General features: G+C 38.1%; 1 protein-coding gene across 4 annotated transcripts in view; it reads right to left on the bottom strand.

Annotated features, from left to right (window-relative positions):
* Positions 1 to 21,735, bottom strand: part of VTI1A (vesicle transport through interaction with t-SNAREs 1A) — a 224,773-nt gene that overhangs the window by 197,396 nt on the left and 5,642 nt on the right. For all 4 annotated transcript variants that reach the window (XM_035132410.2, XM_035132412.2, XM_035132411.2 and 1 more), the window contains exon 3: positions 18,173 to 18,283. In XM_035132410.2, the coding sequence (XP_034988301.1) occupies positions 18,173 to 18,283 (111 nt within the window). The remainder of the gene's footprint in view (positions 1 to 18,172; positions 18,284 to 21,735) is intronic.

Here is a 21,735-nt window from a genome sequence, read left to right as displayed (position 1 = left end):
ACTTGAATCCATTCTTGTCTGGCTTCAGGTCTGGACATGGGACTGAAACTGCTTTAGTCACCCTGGCTAATGCCATTTATTGGGGGGGGGGGGAGAGTGCCACCATCTCTCTCTGTACAAGCAACAACCAATTGACACACATCCAACTGACACGTAACTGCAAGTGCATGCAACTTTGCAATTCGGAAGTGGCTGGAAAAGGGGGCACAGTATAACGGGACAGAGTGGGCTTACGTAAGGTTCACCAGCATGTGCAAGGGTCAGGAATGCAACCCGTGTGCAAAATGGTCATTGTCTGTATAAGACTTAAGGAAACATCTTTATACATTTACAAGTTAATACCACACAGTTGATATAAAATACATGAAAAATACACTAACTTACCTAAGTTTATTTATGACAATGAAATAAATGTGTAATGAACATAATTCAATAAAATATCCAAATGTAAACTTTGAATCACAATTGCTCTGTTGTAGATTATTTTCCATAATCTATATAGAATATATAGTTCTCTCCTACCTATTACTTGTGGGACTTCTAATGCTTTCAGCTTCAACCAGGGGTACTGGGTTCAAGTTCACACTGAAACCATGGAACTTGGGCCTGCCACTGCCTTTCAGCCTATGCTATCTTATAATATTATTCTGATGATAAATGGGGAGGGGGGGATCTTGAGCACCCTGAAGTAAGATTGAGATACAAATGCAATAAATGAATTGTCTATCCATTGAGTTTGATTGACCTCAAACTGAAAACAGTGCTGAGTCCTACCATTTCATTGACCAAGGCCTTTCATTTTTCATAGTAGCCAACTAAGATCTAGTATTCCTGTAGTTTTTATCTTGCACCCTGACAATTCAGTATTTGAGAAGTAAATTATAGTTCAATCTTCATAGTTATAGAATTAGTTCAGCAATGATACCTTTTTACAACAATCAAATCATGTGGCAATATTTGTATCAAAGGAAAAAATGAACCTGCATAAACAGTATATTATTGATGCATAAATATCTGAAACAGTAGCAGATGCCAAGCAATACCCAGATTCTCTTGAGTATGGATGCCTTTAATGAAAGGTTACCTGTCCTAAACCTTACATTAGATGATGAAACCCCATGCTTAACACACACGCACACACCCCGACTATATTAAAAAATGTCTCATGCCTAATGCATTTCTCTTCAAATACTCCCCCATGAGTTTAGCAATCTTATACCATCTAAGCAAAAACAGTCATAAATTGTCCAATGTAACATGCTTAGAGTGACAAAATTGTGGCTCTGATCTTAGAGCCCTCCTGGCCATATGACTTGGATGGAGGAAAATGGTGGAATCACAATGCAGGCAACAGTCGACAGCCTTCTTTTAGCAACCATCCCCTCTTGATGAAAATGCAGTAGCTAAATAGCTTTCTCCTTCCATTCAGCCATCTGCTATAGATGTAATAAGGTACATAGCTCTGCACCAGCCATTATTATTGATAAAACAAAACCAGTCTCTCCTAATCTTTAGATCAGGATGTTTAATCTTACTAGTCTACAGAGAAAGTTATTCTCTTTCACGGGACTGCTAACTAAAGGCATTGTAGTTTTTCTTCCCCCCTCTCTTCTGTGATGTGTACAGCACACTTTGTGCCAGCAGCCTCCCTTGAGTTCAGTGCTACGTTCCAGATTATCAACCAGCGTGTTGTGTGTTTGGTTTTGATCAAAAAAAGTATATATATAGATATATATATATATATATATATATATATATATATATATATATATATATATTCATTCACCAAATACATCTATCAATTCACCAGAAAAGGCTATATGTCAAAAGACGTTGGCACAAAAAGCACTGCACAAAAATAAAATTAAGGGAAATAAATGTGAGTGGAGGACAACAATGGATATAATACTTTGTATTTCTATTTTAAATGCCTCTCTCTATGCTATATGCATAGTAGCTAAAGGCAAGCTGGAAACCAGCCAGGTCCTGGCTGCCAGCAAAAATTTTGTCACCTCCTTTGAACATCTGAAGTATGTTTACCCAATAGATTTCATTAAATTACACTTCCATTAGGAAGCATACAATGTTGATACGCATCTCAAAGATAAAAGGGATTGCTAAGAGGCATGTCATCCTGCTCCCCAGCTGATTGCTATTTCTGGGCCAATCAAGGAAAGGAGCCAGAACAATACTTAGTTAAAAAAAAATGCAGCATCTCCCCAAGGACTCCATGCTAAGAGACTGCAGCTCCATTATCAAAATGAGCATATCATTAATGACAATACAAATACTGTGCGTTATTTTAATACAACTCGTACACAACAAAACAAGCTGTATTTGGGTCATTAGTCGAATTTGTAAAGCAGTATTTCCAGGGTTAGCAACTCTTTACTAAGGCAAGAAGTTTTTTCAGGTTGGTAAGGACAAGGTGAAGATTTCAACCCAAAATTCAAGACATCCTCTCAAAATACAGCATCCATTAGCAGGAGAGATTTTTGAGAACTTTATAGCACCTACAAGCAAGTTAAGCAGAAGCCATTGATTTACATAAAACAAGAAACCATTTCACCATTACAATCTGTGTGATTAAATATTATGCAGGGAGGTTTAATGCAAAACACCAGAAGCATAATTTAAACTGCCACAGGTATGAATTTTCAAATCATTTATTTGAAAAATTGCATACTGTTTGCCAACTGGCACAACCACCCAAGGGTAGGGGAAAATGTCAAATTCATTGGGTGGGGGGGGGGGAGAAAGCATACTTATACAGTGGTACCTCGGGTTACAAATGCTTCGGGTTACAAACTCTGCTAACCCGGAAGTAGTTACCTCGGGTTGCGAATTTTGCCTCAGGATGAGAAAGGAAATCATGCAGCAGCAGCAGGATGAGGCCCCATTAGCAAAAGCGCGCCTCAGGTTAAGAATGGTTTTGGGTTAAGAACGGACCTCCGGAACTAATTAAGTTCATAACCTGAGGTGCCACGGTATTTGGAAATGAGAGAGCATGCTATAATTTTTATTTTATTTTTTGAGTGAGCCATACTTAAGTACAAAGACTTGGACTGCTGAATTGATATTGCATTCAAGCCGCCACCGTCCTGCAATAAAAATTGATTGTAATCCTAATTCCAGTTACCCTAGAGTAAACCCCACTGAATTCAAAAAGACAGACATGTGAGTAGAAATGGCTAGGATTGGGCTGTTAACCTGTGAGTATTACTAGCCCTGGCTATGTGTACTTTCTTAGGAAAGATGCCTTACATCAGGTCAGATCATTGGTTCATCTCAATCAGTAGTGTCCACACTGGCTAGCAGCACATCTCCATGGTTTCAGACGAGGGTGTTCCCCCACCTGACTCAAAGATGCAGGACTCAACTTGACTCAACAAGGCATGTACTGTAACACTGATTATGGCCCTTCCCCATTATATTTCACAACGTGTCTTAAGCAATGGTCTGGCAAGTTATTGACCTAAAAGGAAATGGTACTCATTCTGGAGTAATTTATAGCAAACTGAGGCTTCCGGTGCATTTTTAAAAAAAGAAACAACAAATAAAATGTGATGGATTCCTCATTTAAACTAAGACTTCAGAACAAAAAGTTGGGGAATTTACAGCTCATCCTCATTGACACCAACCTTATTGAGATCAACCAACTGGCACATATCCATCTCAACAAATGTTCTTACACAATATTATGCAACTTCAATTTCAGCTGATTTCTTTCAACAGGGAGACAAGCTTTTGGTTGAGCTATATTTGACATACCATATGAACTCTAATTATCTGTCTTTTTGCAATTAATCTTCTCACAATTACATTTCCTGCACCTATAAGCATCCAGCTGGGAACAGAGTTTTAATCTAGGAAATAAAAAAAGACGACTCAGGTTTCTAACAAATTGCTTCTAATTAACCAGAACCCTTCCTAGTCATTCCAACCTAAAGATGCCTACAGCAAGTTAAACATTTTTTTGTTTGTGTTCTTAATTATATTTTTACAATTTCATTAAAATTTCCCTGATGAATAAGTAGCTTGCCCGAAATGCAAACCTCTTATCATTTAACTAAACAAATATTCTGCTGAGAAATAGACATGCAATAAAAAGCTAAGTAACCACATTTTTTAAATAATGTAACAATGGAATAATGAAAACAATGATATCCAGCAAATTTAGAAGACAAAGCCTCATTAATCAATGGGGGGAAAGTACATAAGGCTGAATTGAGGAACACCAGTGAAGATTCCAGACTGATATACTTTGAATAGTTAAGGTTTAGGATGATTTGGAGAAATCTGTTGGCACATAGGCCTACTGTGTTCATCTGCCCATGGCACCACTTATTCCTCCTGTCTTCCCACTAGTATTTCTTCCACACTCCTTTCCATCAACTCTGGAGTGTCTTCTAGAACAACAGGCTAAGCTACCATGTTTCCTTGTTCTTTGCAATATGCTCTTACCATAAGGAACTCACACCCAGAACTGAAATGGAAGTGACACACACAATTTCACAAATGAAATTGCATCACAATAATATAATTATTCCACAATAAAGTCCAAAAAAGAATATATGCAGCAAAATGTTGAATTATTATTATTATTATTATTATTATTATTATTATTATTATTATTACTCTTGAGAGTCCCATGGACTGCAAGAAGATCAAACCTATCCATTCTGAAGGAAATCAGCCCCGAGTGCTCACTGGAAGGACAGATCGTGAAGCTGAGGCTCCAATACTTTGGCCACCTCATGAGAAGAGAAGAATTCTTGGAAAAGACCCTGATGTTGGGAAAGATTGAGGGCACTAGGAGAAGGGCACGACAGAGGACAAGATGGTTGGACAGTGTTCTCGAAGCTACGAACATGAGTTTGACCAAACTTCGGGAGGCAGTGGAAGACAGGAGTGCCTGGCGTGCTCTGGTCCATGGGGTCACGAAGAGTCGGACATGACTAAATGACTAAACAACTACTACTACTACTAGTACTATTACTACCCTGCCCATCTGGCTGAGTTTCCCCAGCCACTCTGGGCGGCTCCCAATAGAATTTAAAAAACACGATAAAACATCAAACATTAAAAACTTCCCTAAACAGGGCTGCCTTCAGATGTTTTCTAAAAGTCAGGTAGTTGTTTATTTCCTTGACATCTGATGGGAGGGTGTTCCACAAGGCGGTCGCCACTACCGAAAAGGCCCTCTGCCTGGTTTTCCTGCCTAAGGTGATCCTTTTCCATGTTCCAGTCAGTTAGGTGTGCCCTCCTCCATGACATTCCATATCATTCCCTCTCACCCCAAACACACGTAGAAGAGAACAGCTTGCAATGTGATCAGGCTTCCGCTTCAGCCCAGGCTGCTAGATATGATTGCAATTATGCACCCCCACAGCCTGATATTGTGCACATCTACTCAAACTGAAGCAAACATAGTGAGCTGCAGGATACTGTAGATGGAACATCTTGTATGGAACATCTTGGTTTACGACAAGCACACAGGATCAGTCATAGCATCAGTGCTTGTTAATAGCAGTGACCATCTGCTTCAGATGAGCCTGAATTGAAGTTGCCTGCTTCAGAGAGATTTGAACCTTGACCAAAGTGAAACTCGTCTTCTACTGCTTCTTCATCTAGTGGTGCAGCAATAAAACTGCCAGCACATATGCAAAGCTAAGCAGGTACGGTTTCAAACTGGATGGGGGAACCATGCCTGGAGATTCCTGAATTGCAGGGGGTTGGACTAGATAACCCCCGTGGTCCCTTCCAACTCTACAATTCTATGATTCTAAGTAACTGAAAGCTAATCAGGCTGTCCACAAAACAGGGTGTCTCAGGCACAGACACTGAAAACTAATCAAGTTTACCTCAAACCCTTCATAAAAGGGAAACACCAGGCAGAGGGGAGGGAAAGGGAGAGAAGAAGGGATGTAGTTTTGTAACTGACAGCGTTATCTTCCAAACAGCTAAGGACTTTTCCAGGGCTCTCCTTTTTCTTCCTATTATACAACTTTGGGAAAGAATGCTGAACCTGTTCCGAAACTGTTCCAGCATTTTCAGTGAAATTTGTGATTACGTGCCCATAAGAGGGCTTTTGAGAATGGCCTGAGATTGGGGTACACAGTATCCCTCTGCCCATTGCTTTCTGTTCAATAGGTGCCTGTTCAATAGGTGCTCTCACTGATTTTTTCAGTGTTGAAGAGACAATAATAATAATAATAATAATAATAATAATAATAATAATAATAATATTATAGGAATATTAAGGAAGGGGATTCCTTAAAACGCACATACACACATACACACACACACACACACACACACAGCCAAACTCTAGAGGCTCCCTTCCACTATACAGTGGAACCTCGATTTATGAACACCTCGGTTTATGAATTTTCGGTTAACGAACGCCGCGGACCCATCTGGAACGGATTAATTCACTTTCCATTACTTTCAATGGGAAAGTTCGCTTCAGTTTATGAACGCTTCAGTTTATGAACAAACTTCCGGAACCAATTACACCCAGGCTTCGGGTTAAGTACGCTTCAGGTTGAGTACTCCACGGACCCATCTGGAACGGATTAATTCACTTTCCATTATTTTCAATGGGAAAGTTTGCTTCAGTTTATGAATGCTTCAGTTTATGAACAGACTTCTGGAAACAATTGTGTTCATAAACCGAGGTACCACTGTATTAACATACCGGTAGTACACTTTTACATACCGGTACTACTTTCTAGTAGTTTCATCTATCTACTCCATCAGAGTGAAGCCCCTTCTGGGACTTTGGTGCCAAGTAAACAGCATAAATAGCAACACCTTAAATTGTTTTTCATTTGTAACTCAAACCCCTGGACCTTGCGATCTGAAATTGTACAGTGAACTTACCAAGGATTGGACTAGATTACCCCCCCCAACTCTACAGTTCTATGATTCCATGAGTCCATAATGTCGACAAAATAACAGGAAGGAAACAAATCCATTTTTAAAACAACAACACAACAACAACAACAAAATTTGCTCTTGCTCAAAACCACTTGTACCATCTATGTGAAATTTGGCAGGATTACTTTCTCAGAAGGCACTACTATATCTTTCGCATCCAGTTCTGTCAAAAATATTACAGTTGTTTGATTTCCTCATTGTACTCCATGGGGAGATAGTAAAAGCATTCAATTTTCTGAAGCAAAGTTCCATTTTGGACCCAATGTGACTCATGTTTAAAGTGGCTGAAGGCAAAGTGGCCCACAATCAGAACCAACTATGGTTAATGGCATTCAACTAAGCCAAGCTATGAAGCTATGGTTTAAGCTTCACTTAATATTCTGGCTTGTTGGGAAGCCATTAATCCTACTTTCCTGGTTCAGGTGTAATAGTAGGCCATAGCTGGCTGACAATCTCTTGGCTTGTTTCCTGACTTGCGTGAAGGGAGAAGCCAAGCAGCTATGTGATGGTGTACAATATTCATTCACGTCTCAACTTACTCACGATGGGATACAATGGTACCTTGGTTTACGAACTTAATCCATTCCGGACATCTGTTCTCAAACCAAAGCATTCTTAAACCAAGGCGTGCTTTCCCATAGCGGCGGGGAACTCAATTTACAGTCAACAGGAAGCGGAATATGTTCTTATTCCAAGGCAAAGTTCATAAACCAAAACACCTACTTCCAGGTTTGCAGTGTTCTTCATCCAAGTTGTTCATAAACTAAGCTGTTCTTAAACCAAGGTACCACTGTACTACTGTTCTAACACAGCCAAAATCACAGATGTGGGTACGTGTCAAATGTAGCAATGAAATGAAGAATCAAACCAGCTACAAAAAATATGCATAAAAAAGATCAGCTTGTTTTTATGCAGCTGTTAAAATTACAGACACCGTATCATGTTAGTGGGTTCACCAGCAGTATGTCTAAATCACTATTTACATTTAGTGTAAACAAGCATTTATTACTTGGTCAAGGAAACATGCCTAGCATTAAGTGATCTTAATGTAGGACACTGCATGCATTTTTAAAAAGACAACCCTTGTTTTATGCAACCCACGAGCATACTTTCCCAGGAACTGCACATTCGTTGAGTCAAGCGAAAGAAGATTTCTCAGATAAGAAATAAAAAGAATTATAAGGAGGAGGGAAACTACATTTGGGGGGATAGAATCATTTGAGTAGAAGCACTAGAGAGATGCTCTTAAGTGCAAATCTTTCTTGTTTCTGCATTATTTTCAGCGCACATGAAAAAAGGAGTGATAACAGATTTTTTTTAAAAAAAAAACTTTGAAAAGTTTAAAAAAAAACATGTAACTTAAAACTAACATCTCTTCCAACACAGAAAGGTTAAGTTGTGGGGTTGACATTTGCATTTGTTACGATGTCAGTGCTTCCTGCCTATCAGCCTATGTACAAACAATATCTAAAGATGTCATCTACATATTTATACCAAAGGAGCTTATGAACAAGACCTGTCAGTATATTTTAGCACCTCTCCAAAACGTCAGCTTTCATCATGTATAAACACAACATGTATAATTTATTAGTTTGGTTTAATATAAAAAGTTGACAATCAGATGTCACCACAACTATTGATAAGGTAAATAAGGACTACAGGAAAATGTCAAAAAGTTATTAAAATGTTTTGCAGCTTCCTGAGTGAAATTGGATTTATTGGCTTATTTGTCAATAGACACATTGCAGGTTTTCTTTTCTTTATTATATATGCAGTCAATACTTTAGTTAACATAGTAAAGAATAATGGTCAATGAATAGCCAAGGCCCTTTAAAACAAAAATGGAAAGGCATGCAACATCCTTGAAGATATAAAAACAATTAACAAGTGAGGCATTCATTTTCACCAATATTCATCATGGGTGAGTATACATCTAAAATCCCATATTCTTCAATTCACACATTTACTATCGTATCACAAATTAACATTTCTACTTTGGCCTAAGTTTGAGTTCCTAGACAAGACTTTGGTTCCTGAATGGTTCCATTTTCGAACATTTCGGCTCCCGAATGCCAAAAACCCGGAAGTAAATGCTCCAGTTTCCGAATGTTTTTTGGAAGCCGAACATCCGACACGGCTTCCACTTGAGTGCAACCAATCAAAAGCCATACCTCGATTGTCAAATGTTTCGGAAGCCGAACAGGCTTCCAGAATGGATTGCGTTCAACAACTGATGTTTGACTATATTCATCTGCAAATGGAATTTCTGTTCTAATGACTTGTGCATCCCATCCTGAGATAATTCGCTATAAGGTATATTGTAATAGACAAACAAACCTATGTTGCTGATTCCTCTCTATATATACTTTCAAGAGTAACACGGAAGTTATGCACACTCAAGTAGTATTCCAGCAAAATAAGCAGTTTCAATAAATGAGCCAGGCTACAAACTACAGGATGAAGTAATAAATGATAATATGCAAAAAGAGAGAACAGAATTAAATATTTCTACAGTGCCAAAGGCAGGACCAACTGGGTTTTCTTAATCCATCTAGCTAAACAGGTAAATCCTTATCAGTCAGTACAGAGAAAATAGTTGGACAAAATATCAGAGTCAACCAAGCAGCGTAGAATCTCTTCTTTAAGCTTAATTAATTAAAACTAGTGCTGGACAAAAATGGAAGCAAAGAATTTTGGGAACAGTTTTGGCTGTCTCCTACCCTGCAAAATACCTCTTCCCAGATTGCATACCCAAATGTGGATGCTGACCACCAGCACTTAATTTTCAACAGGATGCAATGTAAATACATATCTGCAACCCATGTTCTGCATGTAAAAATGCAACTAGAGCCTGATTGGTGGGACAGTCTAACCATACTGTTATAGGACAACAAAACCACATGCAGGGCAGAAACATAGAGAATACTGATCCAGCTATCAAGCTGGAAAGAATGTCTTTCCCCCTAATTCTTCAAAGTGTCAGCAATAGGACAACTTCATTCATCCTATGTGATGCCATTACACCAAACTGATTGGCTAGATGTAACACCCAACAAAAAGAGTATGTTCCAAGTTGGCACCAAAGCAGCAGTACACTGGGCAAACATTGGCAATGTCACCCCCCCCATTGGTGCTGGGGGGGGGGTCAAACTTTACTCACACAAAAAATAAATTACTTAAGATTCAACATAAAAATACCCCAGCCGCTGAGCTTTATGGCACAAGATCAATTGATTCGTCAGCTCAAAGAGCTGACTCAGATTACACTTTAATAATAAGTACAAATAATAATAATAATAATAATAATAATAATAATAATAATAATAATAAGTACACAATGCAATTACAATAAAAAGTATAATGGGGGATTTCTTTAACAAAAGGTTTTGAAACATTATTTAGCTGTGAATATATAGCTGTTTCTTAAACAATACTGGAAGATGTATTAAAGGTGGTTGAAAATAGTTTAACTGTTCCTTTTCCAAAATAATTTGTCATAGGACACTTTATCAGCCCCCAGTACGAAGTCCATTTCCTGCACACAACTTCACCTTAAAAGAAACACTATTTTTGACCATGGCAATTAGACTTTTCATGTTCCAAACACTAAATTCTATTTTCCCCATTAATTTTTAAACCTATGTGGATCTAACTTAAAATAAACTGTACATCAAAAGAATGGAAAATAAACAGCCAGGAACACAATTTGACGAATTGGATTTATTTAGCTAAACAGGGTCCATTGGATCTCTTTAATAGGCTGACAGTTGCACTGGGCTGGTTAATAAAACATTCAACACAGTGTCTTCAGCCAATATAGAAATGCAAATCCCACCAGAAATATTTTATTCATGAAACAGTAATTTCAGTTACACCAAAGCTTTTTTTTTTAAAAAAAAAAAAAACACCCACAAAATCCACAAACCTAACTTTCTTTGCAAACAAACAGTGCCATCTAGTGCCGATATTAAAGGAAAGCAAGATGAATTGGTCTGAAAATGCTCAATAATTATTTCCAGCATCTTTGCTTTTAAGAGTTTTCTTGTTCTATCTCCCCTTTTACACATTTGAATCATGGTCACTGGTGAAAGAGGGGACAAAAAGGGAAAGAAGAGACCAGTTACCAGGTACCATAAAAGAATAAGGCAGGTTTTCCTCTTTCTAGGCACCCTGTAATGACTGACATTCAACTTCCAAATACACAGACGTGCATTTCAACACTTAGACAGGAAGACCACAGCTAGGTACATTTTTAGGTGAGCTAGCTAGATTTTTTTCCCCCTTTGGTTATCAAAACAGTCCCAGCCTTGCGAATCTGATTAATTTCTATAGAGGCAGATCCAACATAATTCTCTGTGGCCTCTGCTCTTTTGAGTATGTTACACAGAGAAGTTCAGAAACAATATTCCATTCTACCACGGAGCCTTTGTATCATCAACTGGGAACTTACAGAATGGAGCCAAAGAAACTTTTATCAAATGTTCATCTGTGTCTCAAAGGGTAATGTCAAAAAAGAGTTTTCCTGTGGAATGTTTGCAAACCTGAAGACAGGAAAGGTGGATGGGGGGAGAGGAAGAGAAAGAAAGGGAATGAGTAAGCTTCCCCTCAGCATGTGGCATGAGTTGTTGGGTTGAACCACCATGCATTTTATTACAAATATTTTCTTCTGGTGAAAGACAGAAACCTCCCCCCCCCCCGCAAAAAAAAGAAAAGACTTAAGAAAAAGATCAGACTATGTCCAAATGTCACATGGAAGGAAGTTGGGCAAAGGATTAGAAATGAAGGGGGACAGGAAGGATGCAGTTTATGGTGCAAAGAAAGCAATATGACAAGAAAGCAAAAAATGCTCACTATAGATACAAACTATGGATACACGCACAATTATTGCTGAAATACAAAATGTGCATCTTTGTTTAGCCTCAGGTCTTTTGCTTTCTACTTTTTAACTGTCCAGGGACAATATATGGACAATATATAAGTCATGGCAGGGATGGGGAATTAACTGATGCCCAGATCTATATCTTCCCTTCACTTCACAAGCCAACTTGGCAGGTGGACAGGACCACCCACTTGTCAGTCATCAAATCTCATAATATTGTCAGCTGATTGACAAGTGGGTGGTCCCACCCATCAACAATGGTCTGCAGAGGTGGAGCAAGATAGTGAGTCACTAAGCCAGATTTTTTTGGGGGGGTCACCTACTTTCTACAGAAAATGTTAAATCCTGCTTTCTGCAGAAAACAGCTGCTTATGCAACTGTATATGTACCTGCGCCACATATATTAGGTGTGGGGCAGGTGGGCATGGTTTTTGGACAGCAGCTTGGCTGAACAAATAGAAAGACCTGGCGGGCCAAATCTGGTTTCTGGGCTGGAAGTGCCCCACTTCTGAGATATGGGTCATAGTTTGGTATCCCTAACTTACAGCCTTGGAGCACTGGATTTATTGCTCGAGTAAGGTTCTTTGTTTATTTTGTTTCCTTGTAGCTTCAAATAGACAAGCAACAATTATGAATAAACTACAACAGTAATCAATCCAACACTAGGGCGAGAGCATCTTTAGAGATAAGAAAATGTGTTCCATGCCTGTATTAAGCTAAAACAGTATCTACTGTAGTTTGTATCTCACAGATAGAAATGAAAATATTGGTTTCTTTCTGTGTCAATTTCAGGTGCGATCAAAAGTCTGTTCCATTCCCTCCTATCTGTCTTTTAAAAAACCATACAAATATTTCTACTAAAAAATGAAATAAAAGTCATATTTTATTTCAATGTCTGCATTTCTAAATATATTTATTTAATGCATTTTGGAATATTTTTAAGCTAAAAACTATTATAAAATTCAGACATATGTGACATCTAAAAGATAATGATGTTTCAATCCATGTATTAGTCCGAGAGTTACAAATTAGGTCAGTTCAATTAAAAATGAGAACTGAATGCAATCCTTCATCAACCCTAACCATAGATGATAGAATTACCAATATACAGTCAATGAAAGAACCTTATATCTTTAATCTATCCCTTCTCAGATAGCATAACAATCCAAACAAAAAACTTCTATGCTAGTAAAGTGCCCTGAGAATTGTCCTATCACAACCAAGAGATTTGGAATTTTATAAAAATAAAATTTTATAAAATTTTATAAAAAAATTATAAAAATTCCAAGCCACTGGGAAATACAGTCTGCCCGCCCTCATTTTTTTCACTATTGCCTTTTGCGCCTACTCATCTATCATCTGTAAAAGCCAATGGACCTCCACACAAAGGAACAAAAGGGGTAAAGGAGCCAGTAGAGAAACAGTATAGGAAGGGGAAGTCTAAGTCATCACTTGCCACCTCTGAATTTTTAATAGCACTGAAAATCCAGATTGTGTTATTGAAAACTTCAATTTACTTATCTGCTTATTAAATACATCTGAATAAAAGTGACAGTAGCCTAAATTAATTAGAGAGGAATGCTATTACTTAATCAACCTATCCACCCTTCTCTTTTAACTTGCTATTCCAACCCTTTCTCAAAATCCTTCTTGATGCAGCTCACTAACCATGCATAGTACAAGATTCTGCAAGCAGAACCCTAAAGGCTCAGGAGAGAAAAAATAAAGTGAGCTTAACTTGGTATGTTCCCTAAGGAATCTCAATTAAGTCATCCATAGCCTTGGAGGTTAATTATAAATTTAAATTGTTAAATTGTCTTTCACACTTCCTTCTACGATATCACTTAATCACTGGTAAGTTTAATAAAGATATAATTCTGTCATGTATACAAGCCACAGAAGAAAATTTAATATGCCCTTCTCAATTGAAGAAGGATTGAGCTTGCCAGAAACTTGGGATACCACTGAGTTTCAGCTAGCTGTCTTATAATGCTTAGTTTCTCCTAAAAACTACATATCATTATTTATTCACAGGTTGTGAGAAGTACTCTCCAGAGTGACAGTACACTTTTTATAGACAATCAGAGCCCCTTTAAGTTGCAAATTGTTATACACCTGCAATAAGTTTATTATTGCTTTCTGTGACATAATGGCAGACAGAGCTGCTGGCACCAAGTGCCATATAATGCACAATTACATGGTACATTTGTATATTGCAAATATACTCTTAAAATAAACAGGCAGGTTTGGGGGAGGATGTAAAAAAAAATACTCAGTCAAATAATTGCCCAGTCAAATAATGAACATGACTAAGTTAGGTGCATCAATTTCTATGAGTCTACTCTGAATAAAACTAGTTCAATGCCACCTTAGGTGTTTGGCTATTTTGAAAGACCCTTATAGCAGTAACATCGTGGAGGGGTGTTTCCAGCTACCCCACAACCTACTCTTGGAAGAGTTGCAAGTGGCTGCAGGAGAGGGACACTGAGCAGCATGTTTCTAGGACTAAGGTGAAATTGTGAAGCTCCCTGATTATTTTTGCTATTGGATGCTACATGTTGTTTAAGTAATCTTGTTATATTTATAGTATTGAAATGTGGTTTTTAAAAATGCTATTATGTTTGCTATTGTTTCCCTATGTTACTACGAAATTGTTACTATGTTATTGATTTGCTGTGTTATTCTGAATTGTTTTTGTGGTTGTTTGAAATGTATCCCTGTTTTCTTTCTTGTCAGCCGCTTTGGGCATGATTTGTTTTGTGGGAAAGCAGCATACCAAGAAAATGAATGAATGAATGACTCTCACTTCTGGAGAATCCATACTTTGCTGGACTGTAGTTTCCATTAGCCTTGAATTTGCTCTGCTGGCTGGTGCTGATGGGAGATGCAGCCCAATAAAATCTAGAGAGCCAGAGATTCCCTGTGCCTTTCGTACAGTCACTCTCCCCTGGAATAGTCCTTTTCTGCTGGAGTGCTTGGGGGCGGAGGGAAGGGGGGGACCTCCAGGCACATGGGTGGGCCTGCATAAAAGCATAACCCCTTTGGTTCCAGCTTCACCTAGAGAGTATACAGGAAAATCAGTATGTAAAAAGAGGAATGTACACAAACACCAGCTGCTTTTAACAATAAGGCCAAATGTCTCAATATGCACTGGTGAGGTCTCTTAGGCCTACCTGGATATACTGAGGACTGAACCTGGGACCTTCTTCATGAAAAGCTATGAGATGTTGTGGATAGGGATTGATATGTTACTCTATTCCTGTCCCATGCCAATTTCACATGTGTTCATTCCATCCCATTTTCATATTAACCTGCAATTAATTTGATTTGTTACCTGCCCTTCATCCTGAAGTCCCAGGGCAGGTCACAACAGCTTAAAACAGAATGTTAAAAACAGTTTAAAACAAATTACAATCACAAAAATAAGACGGGTCCTAAAAATATTCACCACAAAAATCAGGATAAAGAGAAGCATATTCAGTATTCAATTAAAACTGTTTTGTGAAACTACCAGACATGGGAACTCTGGGAAGGGACTTCCACAACTTTCAAGCTGCCACAGAGAACAACCTCTGCCAGGCTGCCAACCCAATTTTCTGAGGGTGGTGTAACTACCAAAAGGGTCCCCCTGAGCTGAACTGAGAGAGTGTGTAGGCAGTATTTCATAGATTTGAGGCCTAAGTTGGAAATGAACTAGCAACCAATACAGTTGCTTTAAAACAGATGTTATATGAGTTCTAAATGGAACCTCAGCCAGTAATCTGGCTGCTGCACTTTGGACCAACTAAAATTTCACTTGTTTTTAAGGGCAGTTCCATGTATAGCACATCACAGCAATCCAGTCTATATGTCAATACAGCAGCGGTATTATCATCATCATCATCATTATCATCATTGCCATTTATGTTCAAAAGGAGCCATAGCTGGCAAACCAGCCAGAGCACTCCTAGCTGGTAACGTAATCTGAGCCTCCTCTGACAGTGATGAATCCCCAAGATATGGACATGTTCCTTCCAGGGGAGTGTAGCCATGTCTAGAACATGCCATCTCCACACCTCCTGGACTTGAGATCTCAGGACACCTTTCTCATTTCAGGATTCAGCTGCAGTTTATTGGTCCACATCCAATCAAAAACCTTTACTACTACTGCTGAACCAACGGAGAGCCAGAGCTTGGTTTAATCTGCATATTGATGATTCTATTGATGACAGCTCCTAGTGGCTTTATGTCGTTGTTACATAGATGTCAAACAGCAAGGGGGAGGGCAAGATGGACCCTGTGGAACAAAATTGGGAAAAGTGTGGAATCCGAAAAAAGAACTATGTTCCATTCCTCACAATAGTTGAGAAGCACAGATCAGGTTAATTTGTATCAGAATTCATAGAAATCTCTATCCCTTAATCACCCCCAGTTTTGTGCAGAGCATCATCTGCTATCTTTCTGTTAAAATATGAGACTATATCCCCTGTACTAACTGGAACCTGATGTTTTTACTAGGCAATGTCCTCAAGGGAGAAAAATTGTATTGTCTATAGTTTTCATTATGGAACAAATAGTAATACAATTAAGTTATATCCAGTTCCATCCATACAAATGCTTTATAATATGAAAAATACATTGGTTTTTGAATGGCAAAACGGTGATGTTTTCTCCACAGCATTATTAGAAGAGGATGCTCATTTATATACCTGCAATACTGAAATAAGAATCACTGGTTTCCCAAAAAGCAGCCAAGTTAGCAAAAACTGTTATGAACTTGTTTCAGTCTGTCAATTTCCCTTTAAAACAATACAGTACTTGGAAGACTTCGGCAAATAGCAAATTGCAACTCCACATTTGGCCACAAGATAGCACTAACTGCACTACACTCAACAAGAAACAATTTTAAAACACACATTTGTATTTTTTGAGCCTCCAAAGTAGATAAAAAAAACCTGACCAATAATAAACTCCATAAGGCTTTCTAAACTGCAATCAGTGAAAACAGCTCTAAAGATTTTATATCATGTTAGCTGCAGCTTCCTACTTGCATCTCAGCAGACTATATAAGCCAGGCAAAACACAAAACAAGTTTATTTTCCTTTCATTTTTGTCTGGTCCCCCCCCCCCCCCGCAATATGTACATGCTATCTTTTAAAAACTAGTAAGTACAGAGTATTTTCTTGTGTGCTTTGTGCTTTTTATTCTGTGGGATCAATGCAACTACAGTACTAAAATAGTTATTTCATGACTGTTCAAAGGGAGCACTTATAAACTCTGTTTTACTCATCCACACAGAAGTGGCATCTAAGCCTTCTAGGGGGAACTTTAGATGTTGTACCTTAAATAGTTCCTTATTTTGCAACAGGAACTAATAGAGCTGCTTCTCCTACACAACTATTCTAGAATGTGGAAATGCCAAATAATCTGTTTGACTCCCCTAATTATAACTGTGGCACATTAACAACTTAATTTGTTATTACTGTATCTCGGGAAGGCTCATTATCTCTTGGAATACATGGGCAGATCTCAAGAACAAGTAAGGAAGAACCTGTAGCTTGAATTGAAGCTACATTATAGCATATGGCTATTCTGAAGTCCAGTTTTGCTTCTGTCAGTATGTTATTGCTGTGTAATAAAAGGCAAGGCAAACCAAAATACATATGGTACTAAATAACACCTTCTTTAATACCTCTTGCCTGGAATACAGGAACAATGTATTAGCCAAAATGAAGAAAATAGATCACCATTGTAGAGCTAATTATTGGGAGATGCAGTGCATTTTTTATGGGGGGGGGATGAAGGGGTACGCATACCGCTAAACATTTTGTGAATCTTTGTACTTTTGTCCATTTACTGTATTTATTTTTCCTTATTTGAACTATAAAATGGTGATTTTCTTGAGTCAAAATGAGAGAACGCCTAAACATTTTTCGGGGGGGGAGCACTGGGGAGGTGTATCTGTACCATGAATAGACTTATGTCATTCATATAGTGGAATGAATGACAAAAGATTAAAACATGGTAATTACTGCCTAAGAAAGGCCCCCCCAGAATGGCCATGATGAATGAAGGGTGTGTGTGTGTGTGTGTGTGTGTGTGTGTGTGTGTAGAAACATCTGACACTGGCAAGGCCGGAATGTAACCTATATAAAAATCACATCTTTTGCTCAGCCTATTTTTGTATCTGTTCCTGCCCAAGCCTAGCATACAGCCTACAGAAGGTTGCCTACAGCAGAATGTAGCTCTTTGGCTAAAAAAAGGTCCCCCACCTCAGCACTACAGCAGCTGAATGCTAACTGAAGATAAGGCTTGTTTGCAGCAGGTGCAACATGTTTCCGCTCACAAAACACCGTACGTGAATCAACTCACAAAATCTGCTTCAAGTTTTTCCATTTCTTGCTTGTAGCTCCTCATTCTACTGCTGTACATGCCTCGGCTCTGTGGAGGGATTTCTCGAACTTCAAGCTCCATTTGTTCCAGCTAATAATTAAAAACAAGAAGGGGAAGGGTGTATGAGAGAAAAGACAAGCTGAATTAAGTCAGGAAGGGTCATGTGGCAGTTATGTACTACATTGTTGACAGGAGGGAAGTGGCACTGCTTTCCTATTTAGCGATAACCTGACAACAACTTTTCTCCCTGCACCGAGGGCCTTCTAGGTGGCTGCTCCCAGACTTTGGAAGTCCCTCCCCAGAGAAGCTAGACTGGCTCCCTCCTTGTTGTCCTTCCGCTGGCAAGTGAAGGCTTGTTTGTTCCAACAGGCTTAGGTGGACTGGCAGCTTTTAATGAAAGGGCTGCTGCCATGCTATTTTTACAGTAATTATTGGTGTGGCTTTAATAGCTTTTATATATGTGTATAGTTTTATTTCTATTGATGTTTAATAGCTTTTTAATGAGCCTTTTCCTATGTTTTTAGAGGTTCTTATATTTATATGTAAGTTGCCTTGAGTCCCATCAGGGGAAAAGGCAGGGTATAAATAAATATAATAATATTAATAATGTCACAAACTCCATTGGGCTATAACAGCTTGAACTGTTACTCTCAAACATGTGATCCTGTGAAATAGCCACTTGCACACCATTTTTCCTTTGCTTCAGAGCCCTCCATTTAACTGTTGTTCCTGAGCTTCATATTCACACTGCTTTCTCCAAATTTCTTCTCCCTGTCCCATTCATTTAGCTGCTTTAACTACACAGCAGTTTTGCAAAAACTGCTCTCCAGCAGTTCTAAAAATGCCCGTTAAAATAAAAGAAATGGGGAAAGGATGAGAAAAAATATGCAGTTAACTACACTCCTTTACTGTGTCATTTCAGGTGATACTGTTCTCAGTTATGAGTTTCAATACACAGAAAAGTTGTGGCAGTGGAAGTTTGGGGAGGATGTATCTATGTGTATGCTTTACAAACAAAAGCTCCCTGATAACAGGGGTGAGTAAGCTGCTCCTAGAGACTATGTCGAGCTTTGGGGGGTTGAAGAAAACAGTTCCAGGTTAGGTGGCTCATGCGGGTGACTCAATATAAGGCACCTTCACACAAACGTCTTTTATACATCTTTCCCCAAAGGTGAAAAAACACAGGTTGCAGTAAGTTAGGAGACAACAAAATCCCTGGAAAGATCAAAGACACTGGAAATCGCCTCTTTCCTCTAAGGATAAGGCATCATATAAAAATTTCACATTCTTTGTGTCAGGTGAGCAATGTGCAGAGTTTACTAATTTACTGATAGCTGAACAACCTAAAAATAAGGGATTGAGGCTGAAACACTGTATGTTCCTCCTTTGTGCAGATAGTAAGATACAGAAAGTACCGGTAAGATCCTGAGAGTATAAGGAAGTCAAGTACTTCAATATCAGTTTATAAAACTGCTATTTGTCTCATTTACAAATTCACTGGACCCATTAACCCACATTTGGTGATTTGTGCACATAGATGCCCTTTCCACAAATTCCTTGTAAAATGTTAGCAGATATGGGGAAAGCATAGACAATAAAAATTAATTAAATTTACATCCCACACCTTCTTCCAAAGGATCCCACACTGGCAATATTACATATGTGTAGCTCCTGACAATGACAAGAATCATGAATCTGTCCAAGAAGAACAAATGAACTGAAGCAATTAAAATGATAAACTAGTTTAACTTTGAAGAAACAAACGATCACCAACCTGATTTGAGCAGAGTTAGATTGCCTAGACCCAACCCCACCATAGGACTGCTATGTAAAAACTGCATGCTTTGGGTGGCAATGTTTCAAGTTTGATTTTTACTTCAACCTGTTCAGAAGACCTTTTAATGAGTTGTATTCCTTAGCCAGTTTTGTTAAAATTGATTTTTATATGCAAGCCTTGACATTAATCACCAACACGTTAAGTAATTGCTGAAAGTCAATAATTGCTTTAAGCACCTGTCTAAAAGTGTTAGCAACAAGATCGGAAAACAAAAGTATGAACAAAAAATGAAGTACATTAAATGAAGATCATCATTAGGATGGAAATGTTAAAACAGGATATTCTTTTTAATCTTAGAGAAAAGTCAGCCAATTTTGTTCGTATTATGACACAAGGAGGAAAATAATGAGCTGTTAGCTCAACTTCTACTCATTCCAACATTAAAAAAGACAGAGAACTATTTTGCAGAAAGAAGTAGACTGAGTGATTGGTTACCACAAAGAGACAGTGTCCTTAAAAAAAAAACATGAACAGGAGCTTTTCTTTTTTCTTTCTTAAAGAGCTATGGTGAAGGAGAGATTGTCCTATGGTTATTTAGTTATCAATGCCTTTTGTAATTAATAATTTACCTTTATCACTTACGTGAGGTAGGAAATTTCCTTGTCATCCTTACATGTTGATCAAAGAAGCTGAAGCATAGATTAAATGATCTGTCAAAGGTCAGAGTACCTTATGTGGATTGCTTTAACCATTTCATAAAATGTGATAGATAAACATTCCCTTATACAGCTCAAGAGCTGAAGGATACATCAGTTCTCCTTTAATTAGCTTTGACCTATTTTTCTACGTGAAATATAGTAAAATTGAGAACCAGAATCTAAGCTATAGTACAAAATCCAATTTGGACTGCTATTGGATTACTGGTCATTCATTGCTCTTAAAAATAGGTTGCAATCAGACTTTCAGCATTTATCACCACCCTTTGAAGCTTCACCCTACATACCTCTGAAATTAAAGGTAAATCATGAAATAGGGAGAGCTCTTTAAGGAATGATAAAATGAATGCTCAGAAAACTTCAAGAAAATACACTTCTGGATGAGACTGAAAATGTAAAGGGAGCTACAGTATATCCTGAAGTAAAGTTCATTGTGGAGGTTTGGACAGGTCCTGTACACCATTAATGATGATGCTTTAGCTTATTTCTCTATACAGGTATGAAACAGATATATATGTCTTGTAGAGGTCCAGCTTTCCAGCATAAGAATATAAAAATGCTATTTGGACACATTGTATTATCTACGACGTACCAAAATATAGGCTATAAACTTAGATTCCTTTTTGAAGTGCATGGAAATAATTCTACATGGTTATGGAATTTCCTCCCCACATTGAGACTAACCTGGTACTATATATATACAATGTCCCTCTAGTAACAACTGAAGGGTTTTTTATTCATTTGTCAGGCTTTTCAACAGTTTCTGATTGTTTTGATGCCAAATCACTAGCTGCTATGTATTCTTGTACTATTTATTCTTGTATATCTTATATTTTTAAACTGCCAGTGACCTTTTTTCATCTGATTACCTCCACTGCCCCACTGAAAATCCTTATACAGATGAAAAAGAGTCTTGTGCACAAAACATGATGGAAGTTAGTGAACATTCCTTTTGGAACTATATAAAAGTGGTTATAGCTTTTTCTGAATGCCTAGGACAGAAATTCTCAAATGTGCTACCCCTAGGGCTTACTTGAGATAATTCAAAT

Source organism: Zootoca vivipara, chromosome 5 (genome assembly GCF_963506605.1).
Source record: "Zootoca vivipara chromosome 5, rZooViv1.1, whole genome shotgun sequence".
In the NCBI taxonomy this organism is placed as follows: Eukaryota; Metazoa; Chordata; class Lepidosauria; order Squamata; family Lacertidae; genus Zootoca; species Zootoca vivipara.
The sequence above is the reverse complement of the archived record's forward strand: the minus strand, read 5'-3'. Positions and strand labels throughout refer to the sequence as shown.